The 18,206-nt window shown below is 48.8% G+C and overlaps 1 protein-coding gene across 1 annotated transcript in view; it reads left to right on the forward strand.

The window, feature by feature from the left end:
- mrpl23 (mitochondrial ribosomal protein L23) overlaps positions 1–16,191 on the forward strand; it is a 125,736-nt gene extending 109,545 nt beyond the window's left edge. The window contains exon 5 of the mRNA XM_042301363.1: positions 15,349–16,191. Coding sequence (XP_042157297.1) covers positions 15,349–15,513 — 165 coding nt within the window. The 3' untranslated portion in view covers positions 15,514–16,191. The remainder of the gene's footprint in view (positions 1–15,348) is intronic.
- Positions 16,192–18,206: the final 2,015 nt, after the last annotated feature.

Here is an 18,206-nt window from a genome sequence, read left to right on the forward strand (position 1 = left end):
TACAGACCACAAATTCATATAGGCAATACTCAACCTCTTCAACATTATCCTCACTGCAGGTATTTTCCCCGATATTTGGAACCAGGGATTGATCACACCAATCTATAAAAATGGAGACAAATTTGACCCAAATAATTACAGAGGAATTTGCTTTAACTCGGGGGAAATTCTCTGCAGTATTATAAATAGCAGACTACATCATTTTCTTGACGAACACAACGTCCTGAGCAGAAGGCAGATTGGATTTCTAAAAAATGATTGTACAACAGACCACATTTACACCCTCCACACTCTAATTGATCAACAAGTAAACCAAAACAAAGGCAAAATCTACTTGTGTTTTGTAGATTTCAAGAAAGTATTTGATTTAATTTGGCACAAAGGTCTTTTTTTATAAACTAATAGAAAGTGGTATAGGGGGGAAAACAACATGATTTTATTAAATCAATGTACACTAAAAACAAATGTGAGGTTAAAATTGGCAACAAGCAAACAGACTTCTTCTCTCAGGGACGGGGAGTGAAACCGGGCTGCCCAATAAGTCCAACACTATTTAACATCTACATTAATCAATTGGCAAAAAAACAGAAGAATCGGCAGCACCTGGTATCACCCTACACAACACTGAAATCAAGTGTCTGCTGTACGCAGATGACCTGGTGCTGCTGTCTCCCACTAAAGAGGGGTTACAGCAGCATCTAGATCATCTTCACAGGTTCTGTCAGACCTGGGCTCTGACCGTTAACCCCAAAATAAATATATATAATGATATTCCAAAAAAGGTCCGGAAATAAGGATGACAAATATAAATTCTATTTGCACACAGTTCAATTAGAACACACCAAAAACTACACATATCTAGGACTAAATATCAGCAACACAGGTAGCTTTCACATTGGTGTTGAATGACCTGAGAGACAAAGCACGTAGAGCATTCTATGCCATTAAAAGGAACATCAAAATCGAAATTCCAATTAGAATCTGGCTCAATTTTTTTTAAATCAGTTATAGAACCAATTGCTCTATATGGCAGTGTAGTATGGGGTCCAATCTCTAATAATGAATTTACCAAATGGGACAAACATCCAATCGAAATACTGCATGCTGAGTTTTGCAAGACTGTATTGCAAGTGCAAAGAAAAACTCCAAATAACGCATGTAGAGCAGAATTGGGCCAATACCCCCTCCTCATTCGAATAGAAAAAAGACAACCATCTAAAAACAAGTGACCCCAAAACATTCCATCACACAGCTCTACAATGTCAAGAGATGAAACAAGAGAAGATTCCCCTCAGCCAGCTGGTTCTGAGGCTCAGTTCACCAACCCAAACCCACCCCATAGAGCCTCAGGACAGCACTCAGAAAATCTGGCCCAACCAAATCATCACAAAACAAAAATATATCACCTATTGGAAAGACACAACAAAAAATCAAAGTGAACTTCAATGCTATTTGGCTCTAAACAGACAGTACATGGTGGCAGACTATTTGACCACTGTGACTGATAGAAAACTGAGGAAAACATTGACTAGGTACAGACTCAGTGAGCACAGTCTTCATTAATATTGTTGTTGTTAATGGTAATCCCATGTCCACTACTACTATTATTATTGCTGTTGGTCCCACCATGTATTTATATAATATATCTTTTTTTTTTTTTTTATGTATACTTTGACAATGTAAGTAATAATTAACTTGGACATGTCAATAAAGTCAATTGAATTGACTGTCTGTGAGAGAGAGAGACTGTCTGTGAGAGAGAGACTGTCTGTGTGTGTGTGAGAGAGAGAGAGAGAGAGACTGTCTGTGAAAGAGAGAGAGACTGTCTGTGAAAGAGAGAGAGACTGTCTGTGAGAGAGAGAGAGACTGTCTGAGAGAGAGGGAGAGAGACTGTCTGAGAGAGCGAGAGACTGTCTGTGAGAGCGAGAGACTGTCTGTGTGAGAGCGAGAGACTGTCTGTGTGAGAGCGAGAGACTGTCTGTGTGAGAGCGAGAGACTGTCTGTGTGAGAGCGAGAGACTGTCTGTGTGAGAGCGAGAGACTGTCTGTGTGAGAGCGAGAGACTGTCTGTGTGAGAGCGAGAGACTGTCTGTGTGAGAGCGAGAGAGGGGATGTGTCTGTGAGAGAGGGAGAGAGGGGATGTGTCTGTGTGTGAGAGAGAGACTGTCTGTGTGAGAGAGAGACTGTCTGTGTGAGAGAGAGACTGTGTGTGAGAGACAGACTGTCTGTGTGGGAGAGAGACAGACTGTCTGTGTGGGAGAGAGAGAGACTGTCTGTGTGAGAGAAGACTGTCTGTGTGAGAGAGAGACTGTCTGTGTGAGAGCGAGAGACTGTCTGTGTGAGCGAGATACTGTCTGTGTGAGAGCGAGATACTGTCTGTGTGAGAGCGAGAGACTGTCTGTGTGAGAGCGAGAGACTGTCTGTGAGAGCGAGAGACTGTCTGTGTGTGAGAGAGAGAGGGGGTGTGTCTGTGAGAGAGGGAGAGACTGTGTGAGAGACTGTCTGTGTGTGAGAGACTGTCTGTGTGTGAGAGACTGTCTGTGTGAGAGAGACTGTCTGTGTGAGAGAGACTGTCTGTGTGAGAGAGACTGTCTGTGTGAGAGAGACTGTCTGTGTGTGTGAGAGAGACTGTCTGTGTGAGAGAGACTGTCTGTGTGTGTGAGAGAGAGACTGTCTGTGTGTGAGAGAGAGACTGTCTGTGTGTGAGAGAGAGACTGTCTGTGTGTGAGAGAGAGACTGTCTGTGTGTGAGAGAGAGACTGTCTGTGTGTGAGAGAGAGACTGTCTGTGTGTGAGAGAGAGACTGTCGGTGTGTGAGAGAGAGACTGTCGGAGAGCAAGAGACTGTCTGTGTGAGAGCGAGACTGTCGGAGAGCAAGAGACTGTCTGTGTGAGAGCGAGAGAGGCTGTCTTTGTGTGAGAGAGACTGTGAGAGAGGATGTCTGTGAGAGAGAGACTGTCTGTGTGAGAGAGAGAATGTCTGTGAGAGAGGGAGAGAGAGACTGAACGAGAGAGAGACTCAACGAGAGAGAGACTGTGTTTGAGTGAGAGAGACTGTGTTTGAGTGAGAGAGACTGTGTGTGAGTGAGAGAGACTGTGTGTGAGTGAGAGAGACTGTGTGTGTGAGTGAGAGAGAGACTGTGTGTGTGAGAGAGAGACTGTCTTTGTGTGTGAGAGAGAGACTGTCTGTGTGTGAGAGAGAGACTGTCTGTGTGTGAGAGAGAGACTGTCTGTGTGTGAGAGAGAGACTGTCTGTGTGTGAGAGAGAGACTGTCTGTGTGTGAGAGAGAGACTGTCTGTGTGTGAGAGAGACTGTCTGTGTGTGTGAGAGAGACTGTCTGTGTGTGAGAGAGAGACTGTCTGTGTGTGAGAGAGAGACTGTCTGTGTGTGAGAGAGAGACTGTCGGTGTGTGAGAGAGAGACTGTCGGAGAGCAAGAGACTGTCTGTGAGAGCGAGAGAGGCTGTCTTTGTGTGAGAGAGACTGTGAGAGAGAGGATGTCTGTGAGAGAGAGACTGTCTGTGAGAGAGGGAGAGAGAGACTCAACGAGAGAGAGACTGTGTTTGAGTGAGAGAGACTGTGTGTGAGTGAGAGAGACTGTGTGTGAGTGAGAGAGACTGTGTGTGTGAGTGAGAGAGAGACTGTGTGTGTGAGAGAGAGACTGTCTTTGTGTGTGAGAGAGATTGTGAGAGAGAGAGGATGTCTGTGAGAGAGCGAGGATGTCTGTGAGAGAGAGAGGATGTCTGTGAGAGAGAGATAGGATGTCTGTGAGAGAGAGATAGGATGTCTGTGAGAGAGAGAGACTGTCTGTGGGAGAGAGAGAGACTGTCGTGGGAGAGAGAGAGAGAGAGACTGGAGAGAGAGAGAGAGAGAGAGAGAGACTGTCTGACTTATTGGGAAACACAAGCATAAAGCAAAATGCAGTGCTATCTGGCCCTAAATCGACAGTACACCGTGGCTAACTATTTGACCATGGTTACTGATCAAAACCTTGACAAAGTACAGACTCAGTGAGCACAGCCTTGCCATTGAAAAGGGTAGACACAGGAAAACCTGGCTCCCTGTAGAGGAAAGGCTGTGCAACCACAGCAGAACCTGAGACAGAGCTGCATTTCCTGACAAAATATAAAAAATATAAAACAATTAGAGGGTGTCATTTCCCCGAATTTGAAACCCTTATTCAAGGTTTCAAATACCTCTCTGATGAGGATAGGCTTACCCGTCCTGTTGGGGGAGGACGCAGAGAGCCGTGGGTTGGCAGCGCACTACATTGCTGCCTGCCATAAGATGAGGGACAGTGTCTGACAGACCAATCAACCTTCACCTACTGTATGCTTATTGTTACTGTTCAATGTATGGTTATTTTGACCCTTGGTTATTGTTGTTACTGTTGTCCCGTTGACAATTTTGAATATTGAATAATATTGTAAATATCCAAAGTAAGCTGTGGCAATATGTACATTGTTACGTCATGCCAATAAAGCAAATTGAATTGACTGTCTGTATCTGTGAGAGAGACTGTCTGTATCTGTGAGAGAGACTGTCTGTATCTGTGAGAGAGACTGTCTGTATCTGTGAGAGAGACTGTCTGTATCTGTGAGAGAGACTGTCTGTATCTGTGAGAGAGACTGTCTGTATCTGTGAGAGAGACTGTCTGTATCTGTGAGAGAGACTGTCTGTATCTGTGAGAGAGACTGTCTGTATCTGTGAGAGACTGTCTGTCTGAGAGAGAGACTGTCTGTCTGAGAGAGAGACTGTCTGTCTGAGAGAGAGACTGTCTGTCTGAGAGAGAGACTGTCTGTCTGAGAGAGAGAGACTGTCTGTCTGAGAGAGAGAGACTGTCTGTGTCTGAGAGAGAGAGACTGTCTGTGAGAGAGAGACTGTCTGTGTCTGAGAGAGAGAGACTGTCTGTGTCTGAGAGAGAGAGACAGAGAGTGTGTCTGTGTCTGAGAGAGACTGTCTGTGTCTGGGAGAGAGAGAGACTGTCTGTGTCTGAGAGAGAGAGACTGTCTGTGTCTGAGAGAGAGAGACTGTCTGTGTCTGAGAGAGAGAGACTGTCTGTCTGTGAGAGAGAGACTGTCTGTCTGTGAGAGAGAGACTGTCTGTGTCTGGGGAGAGAGAGAGAGAGAGACTGTCTGTGTGTGGGAGAGAGAGACTGTCTGTGTGGGAGAGAAACTGTCTGTCTGAGTGAGAGAGAGAGTGTGTCTGTGTCTGAGAGAGACTGTCTGTGTCTGGGAGAGAGAGAGACTGTCTGTGTCTGGGAGAGAGAGAGACTGTCTGTGTCTGGGAGAGAGAGAGACTGTCTGTGTCTGGGAGAGAGAGAGACTGTCTGTGTCTGGGAGAGAGAGAGACTGTCTGTGTCTGGGAGACAGAGAGACTGTCTGTGTCTGGGAGAGAGTGAGACTGTCTGTATGTGGGAGAGAGAGAAACGGTCCGTGTGTGGGAGAGAGAGAAACGGTCTGTGTGTGGGAGAGAGAGACGGTCTGTGTGTGGGAGAGAGAGAGACTGTCTGTGGGAGAGAGAGAGACTGTCTGTGTGTGAGAGAGAGACTGTCTGTGTGTGAGAGAGAGACTGTCTGTGTGTGAGAGAGACTGTCTGTGTGTGAGAGAGACTGTCTGTCTGTGTGAGAGAGACTGTCTGTCTGTGAGAGAGAGACTGTCTGTCTGTGAGAGAGAGACTGTCTGTCTGTGAGAGAGAAACTGTCTGTCTGTGAGAGAGAGACTGTCTGTGAGAGAGAGACTGTCTGTCTGTGAGAGAGAGACTGTCTGTCTGTGAGAGAGAGACTGTCTGTCTGTGAGAGAGAGACTGTCTGTCTGTGAGAGAGAGACTGTCTGTGTCTGTGAGAGAGAGACTGTCTGTGTCTGTGAGAGAGAGACTGTCTGTGTCTGGGAGAGAGAGAGTGTCTGTGTCTGGGAGAGAGAGAGAGAGAGTGTGTCTGTGTCTGGGAGAGAGAGAGAGACTGTCTGTGTCTGGGAGAGAGAGAGACTGTCTGTGTCTGGGAGAGAGAGAGACTGTCTGTGTCTGGGAGAGAGAGAGACTGTCTGTGTCTGGGAGAGAGAGAGACTGTCTGTGTCTGGGAGAGAGAGAGAGACTGTCTGTGTCTGGGAGAGAGAGAGACTGTCTGTGTCTGGGAGAGAGAGAGACTGTCTGTGTCTGGGAGAGAGAGAGACTGTCTGTGTCTGGGAGAGAGAGACTGTCTGTGTCTGGGAGAGAGAGAGACGGTCTGTGTGTGGGAGAGAGAGAAACGGTCTGTGTGTGGGAGAGAGAGAAACAGTCTGTGTGGGAGAGAGAGACGGTCTGTGTGTGAGAGAGAGACTGTCTGTGTGAGAGAGAGAGAGAGACTGTCTGTGTGGGTGAGAGAGAGAGAGAGAGACTGTCTGTGTGGGAGAGAGAGAGAGAGAGACTGTCTGTGTGTGGGAGAGAGAGAGAGACTGTCTGTGTGGGAGAGAGAGAGAGACTGTCTGTGTGTGGGAGAGAGAGAGAGACTGTCTGTGTGGGAGAGAGAGAGAGAGAGACTGTCTGTGTGGGAGAGAGAGAGAGAGAGACTGTCTGTGTGTGGGAGAGAGAGAGAGAGACTGTCTGTGTGTGGGAGAGAGAGAGAGACTGTATGTGTGTGGGAGAGAGAGAGACTGTCTGTGTGTGGGAGAGAGAGAGACTGTATGTCTGTGTCTGGGAGAGAGAGACTGTGTGTCTGGGAGAGAGAGACTGTATGTCTGTGAGAGACTCTGTCTGTGAGAGAGAGAGTCTGTCTGTCTGTGAGAGAGAGAGTCTGTCTGTCTGTGAGAGAGAGTCTGTCTGTGAGAGAGAGACTGTCTGTCTGGGAGAGAGAGAGACTCTGTCTGGGAGAGAGAGAGACTCTGTCTGGGAGAGAGAGAGACTCTGTCTGGGAGAGAGAGAGAGACTGTCTGTGTGTGGGAGAGAGAGAGGGAGACTGTCTGTGTGTGGGAGAGAGAGAGGGAGACTGTCTGTGTGTGGGAGAGAGAGAGAGAGAGAGACTGTCTGTGTGTGGGAGAGAGAGAGAGAGAGACTGTCTGTGTGGGAGAGAGAGAGACTGTGTGTGTGGGAGAGAGAGAGACTGTCTGTGTCTGGGAGAGAGAGACTGTATGTCTGTGTCTGGGAGAGAGAGACTGTATGTCTGTGTCTGGGAGAGAGAGACTGTATGTCTGTGAGAGAGACTCTGTCTGTGAGAGAGAGAGAGTCTGTCTGTCTGTGAGAGAGAGAGTCTGTCTGTGAGAGAGAGAGTCTGTCTGTCTGTGAGAGAGAGACTGTCTGTCTGGGAGAGAGAGAGAGACTATGTCTGTGTCTGGGAGAGAGAGACTATGTCTTTGTCTGGGAGAGAGAGACTGTATGTCTGTGTCTGGGAGAGAGAGACTGTATGTCTGTGTCTGGGAGAGAGAGACTGTATGTCTGTGTCTGGGAGAGAGAGACTGTATGTCTGTGTCTGGGAGAGAGAGACTGTATGTCTGTGTCTGGGAGAGAGAGACTGTCTGTGTGGGAGAGAGAAACTGTCTGTGTCTGGGAGAGAGAAACTGTCTGTGTCTGAGTGAGAGAGAGAGTGTGTCTGTGTCTGAGAGAGACTGTCTGTGTCTGGGAGAGAGAGAGACTGTCTGTGTCTGGGAGAGAGAGAGACTGTCTGTGTCTGGGAGAGAGAGAGACTGTCTGTGTCTGGGAGAGAGAGAGACTGTCTGTGTCTGGGAGACAGAGAGACTGTCTGTGTGTGGGAGAGAGTGAGACTGTCTGTATGTGGGAGAGAGAGAAACGGTCTGTGTGTGGGAGAGAGAGAAACGGTCTGTGTGTGGGAGAGAGAGAGACGGTCTGTGTGTGGGAGAGAGAGAGACTGTCTGTGGGAGAGAGAGAGACTGTCTGTGTGTGAGAGAGACTGTCTGTGTGTGAGAGAGACTGGCTGTGTGTGAGAGAGACTGTCTGTGTGTGAGAGAGACTCTCTGTCTGTGAGAGAGAGACTGTCTGTCTGTGAGAGAGAGACTGTCTGTCTGGGAGAGAGAGAGATACTGTCTGTGTCTGGGGGAGAGAGAGAGAGAGAGACTGTCTGTGTGTGGGAGAGAGAGACTGTCTGTGTGGGAGAGAGAAACTGTCTGTGTCTGGGAGAGAGAAACTGTCTGTGTCTGATAGAGAGAGACTGTCTGTGTCTGAGTGAGAGAGAGAGTGTGTCTGTGTCTGAGAGAGACTGTCTGTGTCTGGGAGAGAGAGAGACTGTCTGTGTCTGGGAGAGAGAGAGACTGTCTGTGTCTGGGAGAGAGAGAGACTGTCTGTGTCTGGGAGAGAGAGAGACTGTCTGTGTCTGGGAGAGAGAGAGACTGTCTGTGTCTGGGAGAGAGAGAGACTGTCTGTGTCTGGGAGAGAGAGAGACTGTCTGTGAGAGAGAGACTGTCTGTCTGGGAGAGACTGTCTGTCTGTGAGAGAGAGACTGTCTGTCTGTGAGAGAGAGACTGTCTGTGAGAGAGAGACTGTCTGTCTGTGAGAGAGAGACTGTCTGTGTCTGTGAGAGAGAGACTGTCTGTGTCTGGGAGAGAGAGAGACTGTCTGTGTCTGGGAGACAGAGAGACTGTCTGTGTGTGGGAGAGAGAGAGACTGTCTGTGTCTGGGAGAGAGAGAGACTGTCTGTGTCTGGGAGAGAGAGAGACTGTCTGTGTCTGGGAGAGAGAGAGACTGTCTGTGTCTGGGAGAGAGAGAGACTGTCTGTGTCTGGGAGAGAGAGAGACTGTCTGTGTCTGGGAGACAGAGAGACTGTCTGTGTGTGGGAGAGAGTGAGACTGTCCGTGTGTGGGAGAGAGAGAAACGGTCTGTGTGTGGGAGAGAGAGAGACTGTCTGTGTGTGAGAGAGAGACTGTCTGTGTGTGAGAGAGAGAGACTGTCTGTGTGTGGGTGAGAGAGAGAGAGAGAGAGACTGTCTGTGTGTGGGAGAGAGAGAGACTGTCTGTGTGTGGGAGAGAGAGAGAGAGAGACTGTCTGTGTGTGGGGAGAGAGAGACTGTCTGTGTGTGGGAGAGAGAGAGAGAGAGAGAGGGAGAGAGAGAAAGACTGTGTGTGTGGGAGAGAGAGAAAGACTGTCTGTGTGTGGGAGAGAGAGAAAGACTGTCTGTGTGTGGGAGAGAGAGAGACTGTCTGTGTGTGGGAGAGAGAGAGACTGTCTGTGTGTGGGAGAGAGAGAGACTGTATGTCTGTGTGTGGGAGAGAGAGAGACTGTATGTCTGTGTCTGGGAGAGAGAGACTATGTCTGTGTCTGGGAGAGAGAGACTGTATGTCTGTGTCTGGGAGAGAGAGACTGTATGTCTGTGAGAGAGACTCTGTCTGTGAGAGAGAGAGTGTCTGTCTGTGAGAGAGAGAGTCTGTCTATGAGAGAGAGAGTCTGTCTGTCTGTGAGAGAGAGACTGTCTGTCTGGGAGAGAGAGAGACTGTCTGTCTGGGAGAGAGAGAGACTGTCTGGGAGAGAGAGAGAGACTGTCTGTGTGTGGGAGAGAGAGAGAGAGAGAGAGAGAGACTGTCTGTGTGGGAGAGAGAGAGAGACTGTCTGTGTGTGGGAGAGAGACTGTCTGTGTGTGCGAGAGAGAGAGAGACTGTCTGTGTGTGCGAGAGAGAGAGACTGTCTGTGTGTGGGAGAGAGAGAAGAGAGAGAGAGACTGTCTGTGTGTGGGAGAGAGAGAGACTGTCTGTGTGTGGGAGAGAGAGAGACTGTCTGTGTCTGGGAGAGAGAGACTGTATGTCTGTGTCTGGGAGAGAGAGACTGTATGTCTGTGTCTGGGAGAGAGAGACTGTATGTCTGTGAGAGAGACTCTGTCTGTGAGAGAGAGAGTCTGTCTGTGAGAGAGAGAGTCTGTCTGTGAGAGAGAGAGTCTGTCTGTCTGTGAGAGAGAGACTGTCTGTCTGGGAGAGAGAGAGACTCTGTCTGGGAGAGAGAGAGAGACTATGTCTGTGTCTGGGAGAGAGAGACTGTATGTCTTTGTCTGGGAGAGAGAGACTGTATGTCTGTGTCTGGGAGAGAGAGACTGTATGTCTGTGTCTGGGAGAGAGAGACTGTATGTCTGTGTCTGGGAGAGAGAGACTGTATGTCTGTGTCTGGGAGAGAGAGACTGTATGTCTGTGTCTGGGAGAGAGAGACTGTGTGTCTGTGAGAGAGAGAGACTGTGTGTCTGTGAGAGAGAGAGACTGTCTGTCTGGGAGAGAGAGAGACTGTCTGTCTGGGAGAGAGAGAGACTGTCTGTCTGGGAGAGAGAGAGACTGTCTGTCTGGGAGAGAGAGAGACTGTCTGTGTCTGGGAGAGAGAGACTGTATGTCTGTGTCTGGGAGAGAGAGACTGTATGTCTGTGTCTGGGAGAGAGAGACTGTATGTCTGTGAGAGAGACTGTATGTCTGTGAGAGAGACTCTGTCTGTGAGAGAGAGAGTCTGTCTGTCTGTGAGAGAGAGAGACTCTGTCTGTCTGTGAGAGAGAGAGTCTGTCTGTCTGGGAGAGAGAGAGACTGTCTGTCTGTGAGAGAGAGACTGTCTGTCTGGGAGAGAGAGAGAGACTATGTCTGTGTCTGGGAGAGAGAGACTATGTCTGTGTCTGGGAGAGAGAGACTGTATGTCTGTGTCTGGGAGAGAGAGACTGTATGTCTGTGTCTGGGAGAGAGAGACTGTCTGTGTGGGAGAGAGAAACTGTCTGTGTCTGGGAGAGAGAAACTGTCTGTGTCTGAGTGAGAGAGAGAGTGTGTCTGTGTCTGAGAGAGACTGTCTGTGTCTGAGAGATACTGTCTGTGTCTGGGAGAGAGAGAGACTGTCTGTGTCTGGGAGAGAGAGAGACTGTCTGTGTCTGGGAGAGAGAGAGACTGTCTGTGTCTGGGAGACAGAGAGACTGTCTGTGTGTGGGAGAGAGTGAGACTGTCTGTATGTGGGAGAGAGAGAAACGGTCCGTGTGTGGGAGAGAGAGAAACGGTCTGTGTGTGGGAGAGAGAGAGACGGTCTGTGTGTGGGAGAGAGAGAGACTGTCTGTGGGAGAGAGAGAGACTGTCTGTGTGTGAGAGAGAGACTGTCTGTGTGTGAGAGAGAGACTGTCTGTGTGTGAGAGAGACTGGCTGTGTGTGAGAGAGACTGTCTGTGTGTGAGAGAGACTCTCTGTCTGTGAGAGAGAGACTGTCTGTCTGTGAGAGAGAGACTGTCTGTCTGGGAGAGAGAGAGAGACTGTCTGTGTCTGGGGGAGAGAGAGAGAGAGAGAGACTGTCTGTGTGTGGGAGAGAGAGACTGTCTGTGTGGGAGAGAGAAACTGTCTGTGTCTGGGAGAGAGAAACTGTCTGTGTCTGATAGAGAGAGACTGTCTGTGTCTGAGTGAGAGAGAGAGTGTGTCTGTGTCTGAGAGAGACTGTCTGTGTCTGGGAGAGAGAGAGACTGTCTGTGTCTGGGAGAGAGAGAGACTGTCTGTGTCTGGGAGAGAGAGAGACTGTCTGTGTCTGGGAGAGAGAGAGACTGTCTGTGTCTGGGAGAGAGAGAGACTGTCTGTGTCTGGGAGAGAGAGACTGTCTGTGTCTGGGAGAGACTGTCTGGGAGAGAGAGAGACTGTCTGTCTGGGAGAGACTGTCTGTCTGGGAGAGACTGTCTGTCTGTGAGAGAGAGACTGTCTGTCTGTGAGAGAGAGACTGTCTGTGAGAGAGAGACTGTCTGTGTCTGTGAGAGAGAGACTGTCTGTGTCTGTGAGAGAGAGACTGTCTGTGTCTGGGAGAGAGAGAGACTGTCTGTGTCTGGGAGAGAGAGAGACTGTCTGTGTGTGGGAGAGAGAGAGACTGTCTGTGTCTGGGAGAGAGAGAGACTGTCTGTGTCTGGGAGAGAGAGAGACTGTCTGTGTCTGGGAGAGAGAGAGACTGTCTGTGTCTGGGAGAGAGAGAGACTGTCTGTGTGTGGGAGAGAGAGAAACTGTCTGTGTGTGGGAGAGAGAGAAACGGTCTGTGTGTGGGAGAGAGACTGTCTGTGTGTGAGAGAGACTGTCTGTGTGTGAGAGAGAGACTGTCTGTCTGTGAGAGAGAGAGAGAGACTGTCTGTGTGTGGGTGAGAGAGAGAGAGAGAGACTGTCTGTGTGTGGGAGAGAGAGAGACTGTCTGTGTGTGGGAGAGAGAGAGAGAGAGAGAGACTGTCTGTGTGTGGGAGAGAGAGAGACTGTCTGTGTGTGGGAGAGAGAGAGAGAGAGAGAGACTGTGTGTGTGGGAGAGAGAGAAAGACTGTCTGTGTGTGGGAGAGAGAGAGAGACTGTCTGTGTGTGGGAGAGAGAGAGACTGTCTGTGTGTGGGAGAGAGAGAGAGAGAGAGAGACTGTCTGTGTGTGGGAGAGAGACTGTCTGTGTGTGGGAGAGAGAGAGACTGTCTGTGTGTGGGAGAGAGAGAGACTGTATGTCTGTGTCTGGGAGAGAGAGACTGTATGTCTGTGTCTGGGAGAGAGAGACTGTATGTCTGTGAGAGAGACTCTGTCTGTGAGAGAGAGAGTGTCTGTCTGTGAGAGAGAGAGTCTGTCTATGAGAGAGAGAGTCTGTCTGTCTGTGAGAGAGAGACTGTCTGTCTGGGAGAGAGAGAGACTGTCTGGGAGAGAGAGAGAGACTGTCTGTGTGTGGGAGAGAGAGAGAGAGGAGAGACTGTCTGTGTGGGAGAGAGAGAGAGACTGTCTGTGTGTGGGAGAGAGACTGTCTGTGTGTGCGAGAGAGAGAGAGACTGTCTGTGTGTGCGAGAGAGAGAGAGAGAGAGAGACTGTCTGTGTGTGGGAGAGAGAGAGACTGTCTGTGTGTGGGAGAGAGAGACTGTCTGTGTCTGGGAGAGAGAGACTGTATGTCTGTGTCTGGGAGAGAGAGACTGTATGTCTGTGTCTGGGAGAGAGAGACTGTATGTCTGTGAGAGACTCTGTCTGTGAGAGAGAGAGTCTGTCTGTGAGAGAGAGAGTCTGTCTGTGAGAGAGAGAGTCTGTCTGTCTGTGAGAGAGAGACTGTCTGTCTGGGAGAGAGAGAGAGACTCTGTCTGGGAGAGAGAGAGAGACTATGTCTGTGTCTGGGAGAGAGAGACTGTATGTCTTTGTCTGGGAGAGAGAGACTGTATGTCTGTGTCTGGGAGAGAGAGACTGTATGTCTGTGTCTGGGAGAGAGAGACTGTATGTCTGTGTCTGGGAGAGAGAGACTGTATGTCTGTCTGGGAGAGAGAGACTATGTCTGTGTCTGGGAGAGAGAGACTGTGTGTCTGTGAGAGAGAGAGAGTGTCTGTGAGAGAGAGAGACTGTCTGTCTGGGAGAGAGAGAGACTGTCTGTCTGGGAGAGAGAGAGACTGTCTGTCTGGGAGAGAGAGAGACTGTCTGTCTGGGAGAGAGAGAGACTGTCTGTCTGGGAGAGAGAGAGACTGTCTGTCTGGGAGAGAGAGAGACTGTCTGTCTGGGAGAGAGAGAGACTGTCTGTCTGGGAGAGAGAGAGACTGTCTGTCTGGGAGAGAGAGAGACTGTCTGTCTGGGAGAGAGAGAGACTGTCTGTCTGTCTGGGAGAGAGAGAGAGTGTCTGTCTGTCTGGGAGAGAGAGAGATTGTCTGTCTGTCTGGGAGAGAGAGAGACTGTCTGTCTGTCTGGGAGAGAGAGAGACTGTCTGTCTGTCTGGGGAGAGAGAGACTCTGTCTGTCTGGGAGAGAGAGAGACTGTCTGTCTGGGAGAGAGAGAGACTGTCTGTCTGGGAGGGAGAGAGAGAGACTGTCTGTCTGTCTGGGAGAGAGAGAGACTGTCTGTCTGTCTGGGAGGGAGAGAGAGAGACTGTCTGTCTGTCTGTCTGGGAGGGAGAGAGAGAGACTGTGTCTGTCTGTCTGGGAGAGAGAGAGACAGACAGACTGTCTGTGAGAGAGAGAGTCTGTCTGTCTGTGAGAGAGAGACTGTCTGTCTGGGAGAGAGAGAGACTGTCTGTCTGTCTGGGAGAGAGAGAGACTGTCTGTCTGTCTGGGAGAGAGAGAGACTGTCTGTCTGTCTGGGAGAGAGAGAGACTCTGTCTGTCTGGGAGAGAGAGAGACTGTCTGTCTGTCTGGGAGAGAGAGAGACTGTCTGTCTGTCTGGGAGAGAGAGAGACTGTCTGTCTGTCTGGGAGAGAGAGAGACTGTCTGTCTCTCTGGGAGAGAGAGAGACTGTCTGTCTGTCTGGGAGAGAGAGAGACTCTGTCTGTCTGGGAGAGAGAGAGACTCTGTCTGTCTGGGAGAGAGAGAGACTGTCTGTCTGTCTGGGAGAGAGAGAGACTGTCTGTCTGTCTGGGAGAGAGAGAGACTGTCTGTGTCTGGGAGACAGAGAGACTGTCTGTGTGTGGGAGAGAGTGAGACGGTCTGTGTGTGGGAGAGAGAGGAACGGTCTGTGTGTGGGAGAGAGAGAAACGGTCTGTGTGTGGGAGAGAGAGAGAAACGGTCTGTGTGTGGGAGAGAGAGAGACGGTCTGTGTGTGGGAGAGAGAGAGACTGTCTGTGTGTGAGAGAGAGAGACTGTCTGTGTGTGAGAGAGAGAGACTGTCTGTGTGTGAGAGAGAGAGACTGTCTGTGTGTGAGAGAGAGAGACTGTCTGTGTGTGAGAGAGAGAGACTGTCTGTGTGTGAGAGAGAGACTGTCTGTCTGTGTGTGAGAGAGACTGCCTGTCTGTGAGAGAGAGACTGCCTGTCTGTGAGAGAGAGAGAGACTGCCTGTCTGTGAGAGAGAGAGAGACTGCCTGTCTGTGAGAGAGAGAGAGACTGCCTGTCTGTGAGAGAGAGAGAGACTGCCTGTCTGTGAGAGAGAGAGAGACTGCCTCTCTGTGAGAGAGAGAGAGACTGCCTCTCTGTGAGAGAGAGAGAGACTGCCTCTCTGTGAGAGAGAGAGACTGCCTCTCTGTGAGAGAGAGAGAGACTGCCTGTCTGTGTGAGAGAGAGAGACTGCCTGTCTGTGAGAGAGAGAGAGACTGCCTGTCTGTGAGAGAGAGAGACTGCCTGTCTGTGAGAGAGAGAGAGACTGCCTGTCTGTGAGAGAGAGAGAGACTGCCTGTCTGTGAGAGAGAGAGAGACTGCCTGTCTGTGAGAGAGAGAGAGACTGCCTGTCTGTGAGAGAGAGAGAGACTGCCTGTATGTCTGTGAGAGAGAGAGAGACTGCCTGTCTGTCTGTGAGAGAGAGAGAGACTGCCTGTCTGTCTGGGAGAGATAAGCGATAGCTTTGGTGATAGAGAAAGGAGTTGGAGAAAGTCTGTCTACAGTCTATAGCACGCAAACATTTGTGTGTTACACCTCATGGGCCCTGTCTTGTCGGTCAAGTGAGTAGAGACCAAGGGCTTAAGGGAAAAGGGGTTGGTGGCGAGTTGCCATTTCAGATTCACCCTAGGTAAATAACCCTCTCCCTCTGTGTCTCCAGGTGCAGCAGCAGACATTTGAGTTCCCTGACATCTTCACCGAGAAGGATGTGAAGTCAGCCGAGGGCTCGGTGGAGGAGATGCAGGAGAAGTTCATGGAGGATGAGAAACAGAGGCAGAAACCGGACCTTCGCAGGGGAGGGGTCACAGAGTGGTTCGGCCTCTAGAGAGAGAGTTTGTGTGTTAGGAGATATGCACTGCTGGTGTGTGGGTTTGTTTGTGAGAGAGTGTTAATATTGTGTGTCATCATGTACAGATTTTTATCTGCAACAAGTGCGTTTGGTGGAAACACCACAGATGGGAAAATTTGCATATTTCTTTATGCAGATTTTAGAATATTCGTATGAAAATCTGTCGCCAATTGGATGGAAACCTAGCTACTGTCATTGTAAGAATGGAACATGTGACCAATAGCTGTTCAGACATAATATTAATTGGTGAAATACAACGGAAAATAATTCAAATACAGTTTTTCAACATTTGAGACGTTCTCTCTTGTCAGGTAACACCACTTATACCAGTGTTGACCGACCCTCGTCCTGGAGAACTAATGGGTATCCAGGATTTTGCTCTGAACCTGCTCTAACACACCCGATTCAACAAGCCACTCTTTTGATGAGAGTAGCTGAATCCTGCTGATTAACTGTCAAATCAGATGTGTTAGAGCAGAGCTAGAACAAAACCCTGCACCCCCAGTAGTTTTCAAACAGGAGAGTCGTCCACCTCTCCCTGACGGAGAAGGCTACTGTGTGGGAATGTGTTTTCAGTTCACCGCAATATGTCTGTGTGAGTGTTTTACTGTGAACTACTGTACAAGGAAAAGCTAATAAAAAGTAACTTGTCAACCCTCTGCTTACTGTTACATTTACTCTCTTTAGTCTACCACTGCTGTGTTTTTCCTTGGACTGGGCACTTCCAGTACCACGCTCCACACACACACAGTCCCATACAGCACGGTGGTGCCAAAGTGGTCCAGTTATTGTGATAAAGTAATGAGCTGTGCTACGAGCTGGCAACGGACCAGAAGGATGAAAGCCGACTTACGGTAATAGGGCCTTAATAGGGTCCTTAAGGGAGGGTCAGAGTTGTGTCCCAAATGGTACCCTATTTTCCATGTAGTGCACCCATAAGGCTCTGGTCAAGATGAGTGCACTATATACGGAGGTGGATGCCGTTTGGGACAGAGCCGGGGTATACTCTCCCAAGGCTGTCTAAGAACTGCCATTGTGGGATAAACCCAGGACCTTACTGAAACTGTCCTCCAGCCGTGACCACAAAATGGCAGCGTGTCCATGTGGGTTCCAGTCCTTCATACCTCAGTCCTCTGACCACACCGAGCCAACCGGACTATCGCCAGGGAGAATGTCAATATTGATCCTGTTGGCCATTGTGTTGTGCCTGGAACCACACACCCCCTGCGTAGCTATAAAACTATTTGATTTAGAACAAAACAAGCCCCCACAAAACTTTCTCCATCTCTTTCTCTGTCACGCTTTTTCTTCCACCTCATCCCTCCCTGGTCGTCCAGAGAAGCAGCTGGAGAGGGAAAGAGAGAGCAAGCCCAAATTCCCCTCTGCTCTCCTCACCTCCTGAAGAGACCCCACATGAAAGTTGGGAAATCTAGCTCTGGTGTTTGCCAAGCAACTATGTCTCCCTCCTCCCCTCCCTCCCCATACCCAATAAAACACTGGGAGCACAATGCATTTCCCCCAGCAGTGCAGCAGTGTCTGCAGCAATACTACTTTCCCTGTTCACATAGTGTTCTCCCTGCCTGTCAGGAGGCTACAGGGCTTGGTGTGAGGGGGGTGGGGGGAGTAGTGGATAGGGGGAGATGGGGCCATGTAGAGGGTTTGATGTTCTCTTCCCTGCCCTTCACATACGATGTGGTAGTCCTGATACTGAGTGAGAGAGAGAACAGTGTGAATGAGATAGGACGGAGTAGAGAGAAAGAGAGATGGAGTATAGTGGAAGAGGAAGCCAGAGGAATGAGGATAGTGTTTGAGAAAGAGAGAGAGGAGGATACTGAGGCTTTTTCAGTTTACTCAACTTTTTGAGTTAAACTTTTGTTGCGTTTTGCAACTAAACATGATTAGTTGTTTCTCTGAAATGGAACCAAGTGATATATTTCAAATTAATACATGTCTTTGTACAACCCCATTTCATGATTAGATGGTAAAAAAGTTCATAATCATATTCTTTCATAAGTTCTTTAAACAATAAAAGCTCATTTACCAACATTTCTCAAAATCTATTTATAGCATTTTGGAATGATACTTTATTTAATCTACACAATACATTATATCTGAACATTTTGTAAATGTCCATTCTGAATGTCCATTGCCCCAGGTGTACATAATCAAGTCAAATAAATTAACCAATTATATTTTGTACAGATAAGTTGTGACGCTCAGCTACTGTATGACTCTTTCGACATGCCACTGGAATGGTTGAAAACCGCAATTCATTTTGTGATACCTGAAAATACTGCAGAGTAATTGAAAGCAACCTTGCAAACAGCAAGTTGGATGCTTAGTAAACACAACTTCAAACCTCTTTGTTCATCTTGAGTGTGTGTTCTTGTTTCAAACACACACAATAGCATCTTTAAAGGGATAGCTTGCTCAGAAAACAAACTAACATGATTTTCAACCTACCTTGGCTGTATTTGATTCAATAAGGCAGGTTTGAGATATTTCGTTTCCTTTCGACACTTACTAGTCATATGTTGTTACTGTTAGCATTCTCAGTGACACTTACCATGAAACTGTTCTTATGCCTTTCTAAGAAAACTATAATTGCTTTTGGAGCCATTTGTTTTTGTCCTATTAAGTTACGACTTTGAAGAGGCTTGTAATGACGT

The sequence above is a fragment of the Oncorhynchus tshawytscha genome, linkage group LG19, assembly GCF_018296145.1.
Source record: "Oncorhynchus tshawytscha isolate Ot180627B linkage group LG19, Otsh_v2.0, whole genome shotgun sequence".
In the NCBI taxonomy this organism is placed as follows: Eukaryota; Metazoa; Chordata; class Actinopteri; order Salmoniformes; family Salmonidae; genus Oncorhynchus; species Oncorhynchus tshawytscha.